This window comes from Cynocephalus volans, chromosome 5, assembly GCF_027409185.1.
Source record: "Cynocephalus volans isolate mCynVol1 chromosome 5, mCynVol1.pri, whole genome shotgun sequence".
In the NCBI taxonomy this organism is placed as follows: domain Eukaryota; kingdom Metazoa; phylum Chordata; class Mammalia; order Dermoptera; family Cynocephalidae; genus Cynocephalus; species Cynocephalus volans.
In genome coordinates this window covers 119042731-119055049 of record NC_084464.1, presented here as the reverse complement: position 1 = coordinate 119055049, position 12319 = coordinate 119042731, and the positions used below count along the sequence as shown (strand labels likewise).

General features: G+C 38.5%; 1 protein-coding gene across 2 annotated transcripts in view; it reads right to left on the bottom strand.

Annotated features, from left to right (window-relative positions):
- DCBLD1 (discoidin, CUB and LCCL domain containing 1) overlaps positions 1-12319 on the bottom strand; it is a 60997-nt gene that overhangs the window by 30180 nt on the left and 18498 nt on the right. For both annotated transcript variants that reach the window (XM_063097325.1, XM_063097326.1), the window contains exon 2: positions 11099-11311. In XM_063097325.1, coding sequence (XP_062953395.1) covers positions 11099-11311 — 213 coding nt within the window. The remainder of the gene's footprint in view (positions 1-11098; positions 11312-12319) is intronic.

Genomic DNA, 12319 nt, shown 5'->3' with positions numbered 1-12319 from the left:
TTGTTTTACATATGTTTGAAATTCCTTTGTACTTGCACAGATAAGAGAGGTAAAGATGCTTACTTTGTAAACCTAAGGATAAAAATGAAATAACTAGTAACTTGTTGCTATTAATAAATTAGAATATTTTTCTACCCACATCTATCTTTTATACTCATATACTCCTCTTCAAATGGTGGTAATGATACTAATCTCTCCTTAAATTTCTAGAAAATTCCAAGAAGTTCTAATAAAAACTGTGAGGTAAGCAAGTCTAAATTGATTACCAGTGAGGACTGTTTGGATTTTTTTTTTTTTAAGATTTTATGGAATAGTTGGAAAAAAGGTTGCAAGATTGAGTGTTTTTACACAAGTAGATAAAAGTGTATGCCATCACATTAAGTTGTGCAATACATATGATTTCCTAGACCCAAAACACATAAATACTAAATACCATAAAACTTTAATTTAGTTTTATCCTCCCAAAGTTATGATAGGCACATAAATATTTCTGGAAGAAGTTTAAAGAGAAAATGTAAACACACACTCCTTTAATTCTCCTTATCCTACAGACACCTATCTCTCTCACATTCTTATTAATGTATTGCAAAAATATAACTAAATCCTCAAGGGGATAGGATATACCTTCTCTATACACATGTCATCATTAAAAGTTAATTGGGGATGCGCCGATGGTAGAGGGTTATCAGAACTTACTAATACTAGTGTCACTAAAGTTGTTATAGAACCCCTGCCCCCTGTTAAATCGGACTGGCTTTAAAAAAAAAAAAAAAAAGTTCTTTTGATAGTTTCAGCATAATCACAACCATCACAATAGCAAGAAGGAGTTTGAGTTCGGGGTGGGGACAGCAGATGAGTACTGGCTACAGTATTGCCTGTGGCAAGACAGCCAGATTACTGCCTGTCTCAAGGTTTGACTGATAAGATTCCTCTTCATAGACTAGAAGTTAATAACTACACTCTGAAAGTTAAAAGGGAAAAGAGATGAAAATGAAAACATGTGACTTGCAGTTAAGGGGAAAAATAATTAATGGGAAACCTTGGAAAGACCCTACGAGTCTGTCCTAAGCAATGCTCTCAGTTGTTAGGCAGACTGCTTTGAGGATGGTATCTTTCCTTATGAAAGCTTTTCTCCACACCACCCCTGCCCAAGCAATATACTTCACTTTTAGTACCCTCCATCCTGACTTTTAAAAAGGGTCTACACCTATGTTTAAACATTTACAAAGACAATGTCATTGGAAACCCAAATAAGAGTTTGGTGACATCTAACTTTGATTGTGGATATATCAAGTAGGCAGGGAAATTAGGAAAAAAGGAACACCTTTACTTTTTGGGGAATGTAATTGGCAGCCCTAGATTGCAGAAAGAGCTATCAGCGATACCAAATGGAACAGCATTGTGGCATCTGGCACCAGACATGAGACCAAGACCTTGCAGAAAATGGACTGATTCCTTGGACAAAAGGAATAAAGGGCCCAGAACCACAGGAGCTGCCTTCTTTGAGCACAGAAGGCCAGGTCCTCTAAGCACATCCCCTGTTTGGGGCTACTGTTCCATTAGCAGCTGAGAGGGAAACGCTTTATCTTTCCATGTGTGAATGAAAGAAAGCTGTTTTACAAGGAAGAATAAACTGTCCGCCCCAAGACAAGCCTGGAATTTTCTTGATTCGCTGGCAATCTGACAATCTGTGCAGCAATTTATAGCTTTTCCATTCTCCATGGACTGCCCGTCCAAGACTCTGGGCATTACAAGGCAATAATAGTTAGGTTAAAAACTGTTCCAAGTTATACAATTTTGATCTTGAAACTGATGAAACTAAGCTATTGTTTCACCTATGAAAGGGATGTGTTTAAAAAACAGTATGCATACTATTAAGAAAACACCTCCTTCCACCCCCATTATCATGCTGTAAGTGATTTAAAAAAAAAACTCTGAGAAACCAAATAAAAACCTAACTCCTGAGAGGTCTGTCATAAATCAAAAGTAATAACGATGACAAAAAGACAAAAAGACAACAACAACAAAAAAACCTTCTAAAAACCCCAACTAACTTTTACAGAGCACCTTCTGAAGCACACATATAATTTTTCACGACAGATAAGAACATGCCTCATTGACCTAAGTGACCCTTTCTGCTGAGAGTGCCACTGGCAGAGCCGGCCACAAGGCACACACACACACGATCCAGCTGTCAGCAAAGTGGTAGCCAGAAGGCCCAGATTTGTGCTCAGAGGCATTGTTGGGAAAATAGAATAGTTTGGTCAGGGCCCTCGCCTCGGGTCCCATTGGGTGTGGTTTAGCACATCCACTGTAAGCAAATTGTGTGTGTTTGCGGAGTTAGTGCACATGAGAAAATGTATCTCTTTAGTTTTGTTGCTATGCTTGTGTTTGAGAGAGAGACAGAGAGACAGACAGAGACAGAGATAGAGAGACAGATAGAGAGGAGTTTTAGTGAAGCAGGTAGGCAGGCGTCCGCCTCCGGTGTCTGCCCAGTGCAGCCATTCTTTCCAACCTGTGGCTCCAAGGACCTAATGGCCGGTTATTACCTAGCTCACAGACCTGCATGTAAGCAGTCTGGGGACCCAGCCTGGCACATGAAGGGTTTATGACCCAGTCTGAAAATGGGCTTGAGGGGTCTGTGAGCTCCATACCCAGCCTTAGCTCGACAATTGGCCCAATCAGTGCAGGATTACCGGCAGGTAAAAGAGCCTGACAACTTGCATGGTTGTGCAGCTAGACAATTGGCGTCATGAACAGGCTTAAGAGCGCTACAGGCATGCTGATAAAACAATCTCCAGAAATGCTGAAGCTGCAAATGCCCTTAGATTTCGGTCTGTTTTCCATTTGTTTTTTCAATGCAGTCAAATGGCAAGGTTTGTTCTTGCTTGCTAATTGCAGTAGGGTCATTGTACAAAATAACAGAATTTTAAGGGCCGTTTTCTTTAAAAAGGAGGAAAATTAACATTAAAAAGGGGTATTCCTGGACTGTGCCATTAAAACCACAGTCACATAATAATGTAACTCCCTGGAGAGTTTTGGTCTCTGATTCCCAGTAACAGATGTTAAATGAAACAGGCGGACTCCTAGATAAAGGTGCAGCTTTTCTTGGGGCTACGGGACCCAGGTCAAGAAGTACCTCAATAATGGAGCTCACTACCCACCTAAGCCATTACTTCTCTTCCAACAAAAGATGGCAATTACTGAAACTGAATCATAGTGCTTCTCCAGGGCAGTATAATATGGGGGGAAGGAGGAGGAGGAAACCAATAGCTTTTTCTCCTTTAGGTTTATGGTTATGTTAATGAAATACAAGAGTGGAACATTCTAGCTGATACTCATACAACCTTTTATACGCTTAAGATTCTTTCTGAATTCTGTCTTGGCATAAAAGGCAAATCAAAACGAAAACAAAACCAAGAAAAAGGAGTTCTTCTTAAGAATTTCCACCAAAGTAGCACCGATCATAGAGAACAATGCACTTCTAGGGTGTATGAGGCCCCAAAGCAGCTCTCCACAAGATGGAAATTTCTTTGAAAGCTTTTGTTTTATCTTGAAAAGTTATAAGAATTTTGCATTCTACTCCATATGTCTGAGAAACATAAACCATTTTTAAAACAGAGGCTGCCAATCTTGTGTTTTTTCTTTGGGATTAAAAAAAAAAAATCAACAGACAAAGCATAATGATTAGATCTTATTGCAGTACGTCAGATAATGTATCATTCTAAAAAATGATCACAGAGATCTTATTGCGATTATGTTCTATCAATACAAAACACTTAGTACTACTTCCTACTTTTCCCATTTCTCTTGTTCCTAGTGAAATATAAACATTAACAGTTGACTTCACATCGTTGTACTTCGAAGTCACTGACAGTACTTAAAAAAATATGGGGAGTGGAGGCAGAGGTTCAGGAAGTGTTAGAGAATAATTCTTGAACTTCTTGGTTTTCCTATAGGGCAATCATTTAGCAGAACCTGACTAATTTAATTGACTACAATTAGGATCCTGTAGTAAATCAGTTTCTATCACTGGGCACCATGCCTCCTCTTAGCATTTTGACTAAGAAATGCTTTTTAAACTTTAAATTTATACCAGTAAGTGAGCGATTTCTCAGAATCCCATTTTTATCCTTCGGACACCCCTATGGAGAGGCTTGGAGAAGTTTCCATTTCTTCCAGCAAGTGACAAACCAGAACCACAACTCAGGTCTTCTTATGCAGAAGCTACAGGATCAGATGGCTTTTGTTACACTGAATCAGGATGGCACAGTGCTTAAGAGCAGGGCCTATGGAGTCAAACACCCAGACTTGAATTCCAGATTTTGTTAAGTGATCTTAAACAAGTTATTTGACCTTTTTGAGATTCAGTTTCCTTATGTGTAGAGATTAGTAATAGGACCTTTGTCACAGGGCTATTATGAGTATTAAATGAGTTAGTAACTCTAAGATATTAAGCCGACACAATTGAATGCTCAGTCACAGGCACCTACTATACTATTTCATGATCTTTTCTATATAATAAGTGTAGTCCTAAAACTTTATGTAGACAAAGTCTTTCTTTAAATGCAGAGGGGATGTTTACAGATAAAGGAATCTTAGTGTGACTCTTCCCACACTGTACATAACAATGCTAATTTATTTTCTGTAAAAATCCAGATCTTTAAATATATTATGTTCTGCAAGATCGAGCTACATGCAGTTTGATTCATTAAACATTAATTGATCTGCAAGTGCAAGGCTATGCTAACCATTAGGGGATAAAAGATAAATAAAATGCAATTCCTGGCTCAGGGGACCTTATAATTAGTAGAGATGCTAAAATAATTGTTCTAATCTGAACTGTGTTTAGAAAGAGAATATGAGCACAGAAAAGGGAGTGACTGGAATTGCTGGACATCAGAGCAGGTCCTAGAGCAGATAGCCCTGGATATGGGATTTGAAGGGTTTGCTTTTACTGTGCGTGTGTGCGTGTGCGTGTGCGTGTGCGTGTGTGTGTGTTTCTTAGAAGGGACAGGAAATGCCAGGAAAGGAAGAAAGAAAGGGGCACATGGAATGAATAACATCGGCAAATGTAAAATGTTTGGGGCATGAAACTATGATGTATTTAGAAAAAGGCATGGAGATGGAGACTCAGAGACGAGGCTAGAAATGAGGGTGAAGAAGAGAGTAAGATGAAGCTTGAATGTCACGCTGGCCAATTTCTGTGGACAGTGTGCACAATGAACAAAATTTGAAATAAGAAAAGAAATTATTACAATGATATTTAACAAGATAACCTTGGATGGCCTAGAGGGTATGAAGACTGGCGGGGGGAAAGAGGAGAAAATCAGGAGCTTCTTCCAATAAGAAATAGATGCGAGGATGTGAACTGGCTGTGGCAATGAAATAAAAAAGCCAAACTGAATACTCTGTGGGCTTAGACAATATGTGTGCTCTGCTCACCTCATGAGGTTGGATAGAGAAAATCTGTACACGGAGCTGGTTCTGGCTCAGAGAACCCCTGCCACTTGCTTGGAATGATTTAGGCCAACTCTTAGGTCACTGGGAATGCATGAGGAGGAACGGGCTAGAGCGTGCTGCTGCAACTCAACTTCTGCATGTTGGAAGGAGAATGCTCAGGGTATTGAGAGGGGACCACGGATGATGATGGCTAACATTTACTGAGCACTTATTATTTGACAAGCATCATTCTTTTAAGCCATATATATGTGCCTCAATCACCCATATGTGGTAGATACTATTATTTTGTCCATTTTAAAGATAAGGAAATGGAGGCACCGAAAGGCTAAATAATTTGCTCAAGATCAAGCAATTAAAAAATAAGCAGTAAAGCAGAAATTTGAAGCCAGGCAGTCTAATTACAGAGTCTGCTCTCTCAAGCACAAACATAAAATACAGGAAGAAATAAAAATCTTAATCTAATCCATGCTCAAGGCCAGCCTGTTTTTATTGATCCACAGTGATCCAGGTTGGGAGGTTTTGAATTTTCCCTAAGAGCAAGGTCCTTTGAGATCCTGAGGGGCCTAGGAAGACCAAACATCCAGAATCCAGAAGTCCTGCCAAGACTTCTCCCGCAGGTCTTCAGAGAGTACAGGAACAACACTAACTCCATCCACTGGGAGAAGGTCAACTTTCAGGGGAAACTGAGACCTAGTCAATCTTTTTGAAAAATCAGGAAAACAGAAATGACAGTCCCTCTGAGGTCCCCACAGGCAGTGGTGACAGAAACAAACCTCTGAGTGAATTAAAATCTCTAGATCCTTTCTGGTTAGCAAGACTGGAAACAGAACTTAACAACAGAGCAAGTGAAGGTTACAAAGTCTTTAAAGAGTTTCTAAGTTAAGAGTAATGACCTTCAGTATGATTTAACAGCCTCCCTTCTTCCACATCATGAACTTTTTTAAAAGTTAGATTTTCATATTTTAAATTTGGGTATATATTGGTATGACACAATGTCTGAATCAGCTCCTACTTTTCCTCGAAGTTCAGGATATTTTAATAAATATAAAATATCATTAACCTCCATTTATTTTACATCATTAATATAAAAGAGGGGGAGGCGACTGAGAATCCGTCCCCAAACCCCAATCTTGAATGTCCTATACAACAACTTTAAATTTAAAGATATGTTAATTAATAGACTCCTTGTTTGAATCTTCAAATTCCAGGTTTAAAAGTAAATGTATTCAATCTGAGAACAGCTTTGGCTACCTTAATCAAGTTTCTATCCTCTTACATGTCCAAATATAAGATGAACCTCTTTCCCAAAACTGTCTTCTTAAAAGGAGTCATCTTATATTTGAGTCCTTTCAAACTCTCATATTACATTGGCCTTTTTGAACAATAAAGAACTGCTCAGGGAAGGCACTCAGGGATGTAACCTAAAATCAATGCAGTTTTGAATGCAAAAAAGAGTTCACCTGACAAAATAGTGAAAAGGAAAGCAAAGAAATTTCATGCAGATTTAGTTCTCATTCCTGGACCTATGACCTCACAATTTCTAATGTTGGAAACTGTTGTAAGGAAGACTTTTAAAGTTAACTTTAAAAAGTGATAGTGTTTGCCAAAAATGCATAATCTGAATTTAAGCATGAGAGGACATCAAACCAACCCAAATTGATAGACATTCTACAAAATAACTGGTCAATACTCTTCAAAACTGTATAAAAGTTTAAAAAAGACTGACACTGTTCTAAATTAAAGGAGACTGAGAAGTCATGACAACTAAATGCTTTCATGATCCTGAATTGGACCCCAGACTGGAAAAGGAACAGTAGAGTTTCTTTTGAAGTAAGACTCAGTTACTTTAATGCCTTAAGTAAAAACTCACAATTTCCTTAGTGCGACTGAAAATGATGTCTACTAAGCAAGTATGATACTTCTTAAAGGTTTTTTTTTTGCCAGGACAATTGCACATGTGATCTTGAAAGTCAGTACATATACAAGTTATCCAAAATATTTTTAGAAGTATAAAAGTGAAATTTATTTAAAAATATCTTTAAAAACTTATTTTTTTCCTTTAAAAAAACCCCATATTTTCTAATGTAAGTTTGATATCCTTAACTTTACCTACTTTTCTGCTTTCTGGTTGTTTCAAGGGTATTTTGGAAAGAAGAGTCAATGTCTTAACTCAGTCATAGACGCATAAGTACATTCTTCTAATCGATGCTTGAAGCTGAAAGATCAGCCATAATTGTGAAACATGACAAACAGAATAATGACCTTATCTTGTCTGTGTCAGGCCTTTTTATACCAGTGAGACCAAGTGCATATTTTACCCAATTATTGTGAAAGTTGGTGCATTTTGTTACTAGGAATGCGGCTTATAAAAATGTCCAAAGTATATGGACCAAATATTTAAAATAAAATTGACATGGAGATGAGCCATTAAAAATTAACTGCATAATGATGAAAACTGTACAATTTCAGTATATTCACAAAGGTTAATGTAATCACATTCCAAGTATGTCCACTCTTGGCAGAATTTACAAATACTAATGCCAGAAAACATTCTTTTTCAAAACATTCACTGTATATGCAAAATTCTGACAGTTTCGAGTTTTAAAAGCCCTTGGTAATGGGTTTTAACAATTAGTTGGTTAACGAAAAATATTGAGCTGAATAAACTATTCAGCAGTTTCAGCCACACATATAACTTAGAGCCTCCACTGTATATTGGAATTACAGAAGGCATTCCCCTCTGCCATGGTTCAAGGAAATATAGCTGTGGATCCCTGGGATCCTGCGCTGTCACAAGAGCCCTTCCTCTGCAGTCATGCCAGATCCCGTGGCCACAGTGGCGGCAGAGATGCCTCCCACCCACCTAGGGTGCTGGGTAACAGCTGCACAGAACACCTACTCCCTACGCTCTGGCCACAAGAAGACAAAGCACTTCTGCCTCCTTCTCCTTCTACATTCTTGGGGAGGTTCAAACTGAACAAGGGACTATTTAACTAAGTTCAAGTGTAGGTCTAGTTAGTGTTTTTGGTCAACAGAAATCTTTAAAGTACCCACAAAAGAGGAACATTCTGAGCATCATTAAATATTTTATCTTAAGAACATCCCCATCCAAGAATATTACCTACTCCTTGTGTTTTAGACAAAATTGCTGTATAATGTAATCATGCACTGGTCCACCTGGGAAGAGTGATGATTCGGTGTGGTTTTCTTTTGGTGGTGAAACCGGGAAAGAGGAATGTAGGAATAGATGGTTTGGAGCCCCAAAGACATAGATGTAAATCTTCCTTTCAGCCCTTAACTAGCTGTGTGATCTGGAGCATGTGACCTAATCTCACCATGCCTCAGTTTCCCTTTCTGTAGAAAGGAGCTAATATTTACAATGAAGGTAATTTACCTTTTGGTTGGAGATATTCTTAAGATAAAATATTCAATGACGTTCAGAATTTCTCTTTTTTGTGGCTACTTTAAAGATTTTCGTTAAAGGGTGGATGTGGGGATTCTAGAAAGTACATGTAAAGGCTAAACATGTGCCTGGCGTATACTAGGCACTGCATATGTTTATTTCCTTTTTTAAAAACCTTGTATTTATTTATTTATTTATATTTTGGCAGCTGGCAGGTACAGGGTTCCAAGCCCCTGACCTTGGCATTATAACCCTGCACTCTAACCAAATAAGCTAACTAGCCAGCCCCTGAATCTTTTTATTTCTAGAGTGAGCATATTTCTGTTTTTAAAAGAAAAACAAAGTTACACAAAAAAATTAAAGAGAAAACCTAATTTACTTGTCTTGATTGCTACAAGTGAATTGTAATTCGTTACCCATTTCCTAGTGAAGCTTCTAAGTCTTAAAAATTCAAGAATCTAGAAAGGTGGAGGACAGTACCCTGAGGCAGACTGTGATCATCTTGCAACCTTGCTCAAGATACGTAGTAAATCCCATTCTTTACTTCCTTTTTATATATTTGTGAATATATCTCAAAGTTGGAGGAAACTCCTCAGTGTGGGGAAGTCATATCCATTCTCCAAGTCCTGCTTTACAAGGGTTTGCTCCTCTTTCTAGTTGATCTCCCCTTACTAGGGCAACAGAGATGATTCTTCCACTGCTCTGTCAGCAGGTGGAATTAACTGCTCATCTTCCAGGCAAGGCAGATGCTTCCTCAAAGAGAGCAGTGTGGAAAAGCTGCTTCCGGCCCTACAGAACTTTCCCTCACTTTTTACATGGAAGCTCTGACACTCACACACCCACCCACACACGCCAGCCCACCCCCACCTCTGAATGTGAATGAAACCTCCTGGCTAGTGAGGGATTCCCTGATAAGTGCCTCCATAAGTTAATATACAATTCATTATCAGAGGTAACTCAGCAGTAAGTGTTTCCAGGAGCCCTAAGTATCCCTGGAAGTATCATTTTCCCATTTGAGTCAAATTACAGTTAAAAAGTTGCAACCAATTATATGAAAACCACCATCTTGATGCTGTCAGAGTTAATTCAACTATCAATAAAATAGACATACTATTCCCAGGGATGAAAAATCTTAGCTCCTTTCTTCCCATGGGAGCTAGATACATTTAGACCTCTGAAACATCTCAGGGCTGTCTGAGCTCCTAAACTGCAGGAAGAGGTGCCAGGACTGAGAAGACCACTCTGGGTGCAAAGATAGAGACAGGCAGGAAAGCTGTATGTATGTGAGAAATTGCCTATAGAGTTAAGAAGGAAGGCAGGATTTTACCTCAAACCTGTATCATTTTTGGAGTTATATGCATAGAGAATTTCAGAAAATCTCTAAACTCAAAAGAATGTTTTTATAGGATTTTGTCTTTGTTTTCAAATTGTCTAACACCAAGCTGTTTTTTTCCTTGGGCTTACTGTTAAGGTCACTGTTAGAGGGATTTCAGGTTCCTACATGCTAAGAGCATACTTAAAAGCACAAAAAGCTAAATTTCAAAGGTTATTTAGGAAACTGTTCTTTGTACTTGCTGTTCCCTTCCCCAGGAAACTCTGACTCTGGCCACAACTGCACAGTCCATTCTCACATTTCATTAAGGCCTCTGCTCCAATGTCCCCTTACTGGATGGAAAGACCTCCCTGACCATACCATCAGAAGTAGCACAAACACACTCAAAAACAGGCTCTATACCACCTTAGGATGCCTTATTTTCTTATTCCTTATTTTCCTTGTTCACCACCTCTCATATTATAAATGCATTTGTTTATTTTCTGCCTTCTCCTCCCCACCAGATATAAGCTCCATTAGAGAAACTTTGTTTTTTCACTGCAATATCCCAGTTCTTCCCAGAGTACCTGGAAAACATGCTCACTGTTCAATAAACATTTGTTAAATGAATGAACTGTAGATGTTTCAGCCAAATGTCACACATCTCCAGTTCTCTTCCCAGCAGGACTGAAACCCCAGCAAAGCATCTAAGACACATACAAGGCCAACATCTCCTTAGATGGCCTTTGTTGTTTCAGCTTATGAAGCAAATTTATCCATCTAAGTTACCCAATGAGTTTACACAAAGCAAGTTTCTCTTCTAATCTTCCCAAGCTATACTATTAATTAACATACCACTTGCCCTTCCCCCAAATCTCAAATTTTTTGATGCTCAAAGAAACGTAGATCTCTTTTCTTACCATACTGATCTGAAGAGCTGGTGAAAAGAAGATAGTCAGAGGCACAGGTCTGGGATTCAATATCCAAATCTCCCAACTTCAGAATCAGTCTCTTCCCCTTTGGTACTCTAATTGTCTTTTCACAAACAGTGTGATTGGGGTAAGTCCCGGGATAATTCTTAGACGTCATTGTGCCACTGTCCTCATAGGTCACTATGTACCCACAGCCATCACCTGGTAAAGGAAAAAAGGATGAAAGAAATAAGGACAATGCATTCTTACTGAGAATTGGGAGAGTCCAGTACAATCTCCAAGTTGCATATTTTATTTTTTTTTTGGAGAGAAAGGAAACTAAAAATTGAAGATTAAGTTATTAAACAGTATCTATTGCTTGAAGTTATTTCATCTTTTGTTTCTCAGTTTAATATTCTAAATATTATTGATCAAAATCTTTCATATATTAGAATGGAAAGCCTTAGCAAACCCATCATTTAATCATATCACTCTTTCTAATCATCTATCCTTCCACCCATCCAAACTGGCACAGTAGGCCTTGGCATTCACAGGTTTGCCAAACCATCCCAAAGGTCAATGTCTAATAATCTGCAATGGAGAAAATAACATTACTCACTTTAGAGGGCTGTTACGCTGATTAAGTGAGATAATGTATACAAAATGCTCCTGGTAGAATCTGAGGTTTATGCTGAGAGTACCTGATTTAGGTGCAAGCCATTTATCTGGGGATTGACCCTGACAATCTTCCAACATTTATGTCTCAGTTAATGACAGTCACAGACTCAAAGTTTGCTGATACACTTAGGATGTAACATTAGAAAACACCAAGGATCTTCTCTACTGAATGTTTGCCACATACTGGACATAGAATTAACTGTTGGAGACATATAAAAACAGCAAAGACTGCCTCATAGAACACAGAGTAAAAATGTAGATAGTCACACATTTGAATAACTGTAATTCTAGGTTCTATGTGAGATACAAGGAGCCTAGACAAAATGCCAAGAGAACACAGAAGAGAAGGTAAGACAGAATCTGTTTTATTGAATTAGCTCTTCACTAAAACATGAAATTATCTGAAGACTTTTCTCAACAGGGAAGCACATCAAGTTGCATTAGTTGATTAAAGTGACCAAGTTAATAACACAAGTATCTAATGGCACACACAACTGGGTGGGCTGCAAGGGGGATGCGCACACCCTGCCTTCAGACGGCAAAATGCCTGCG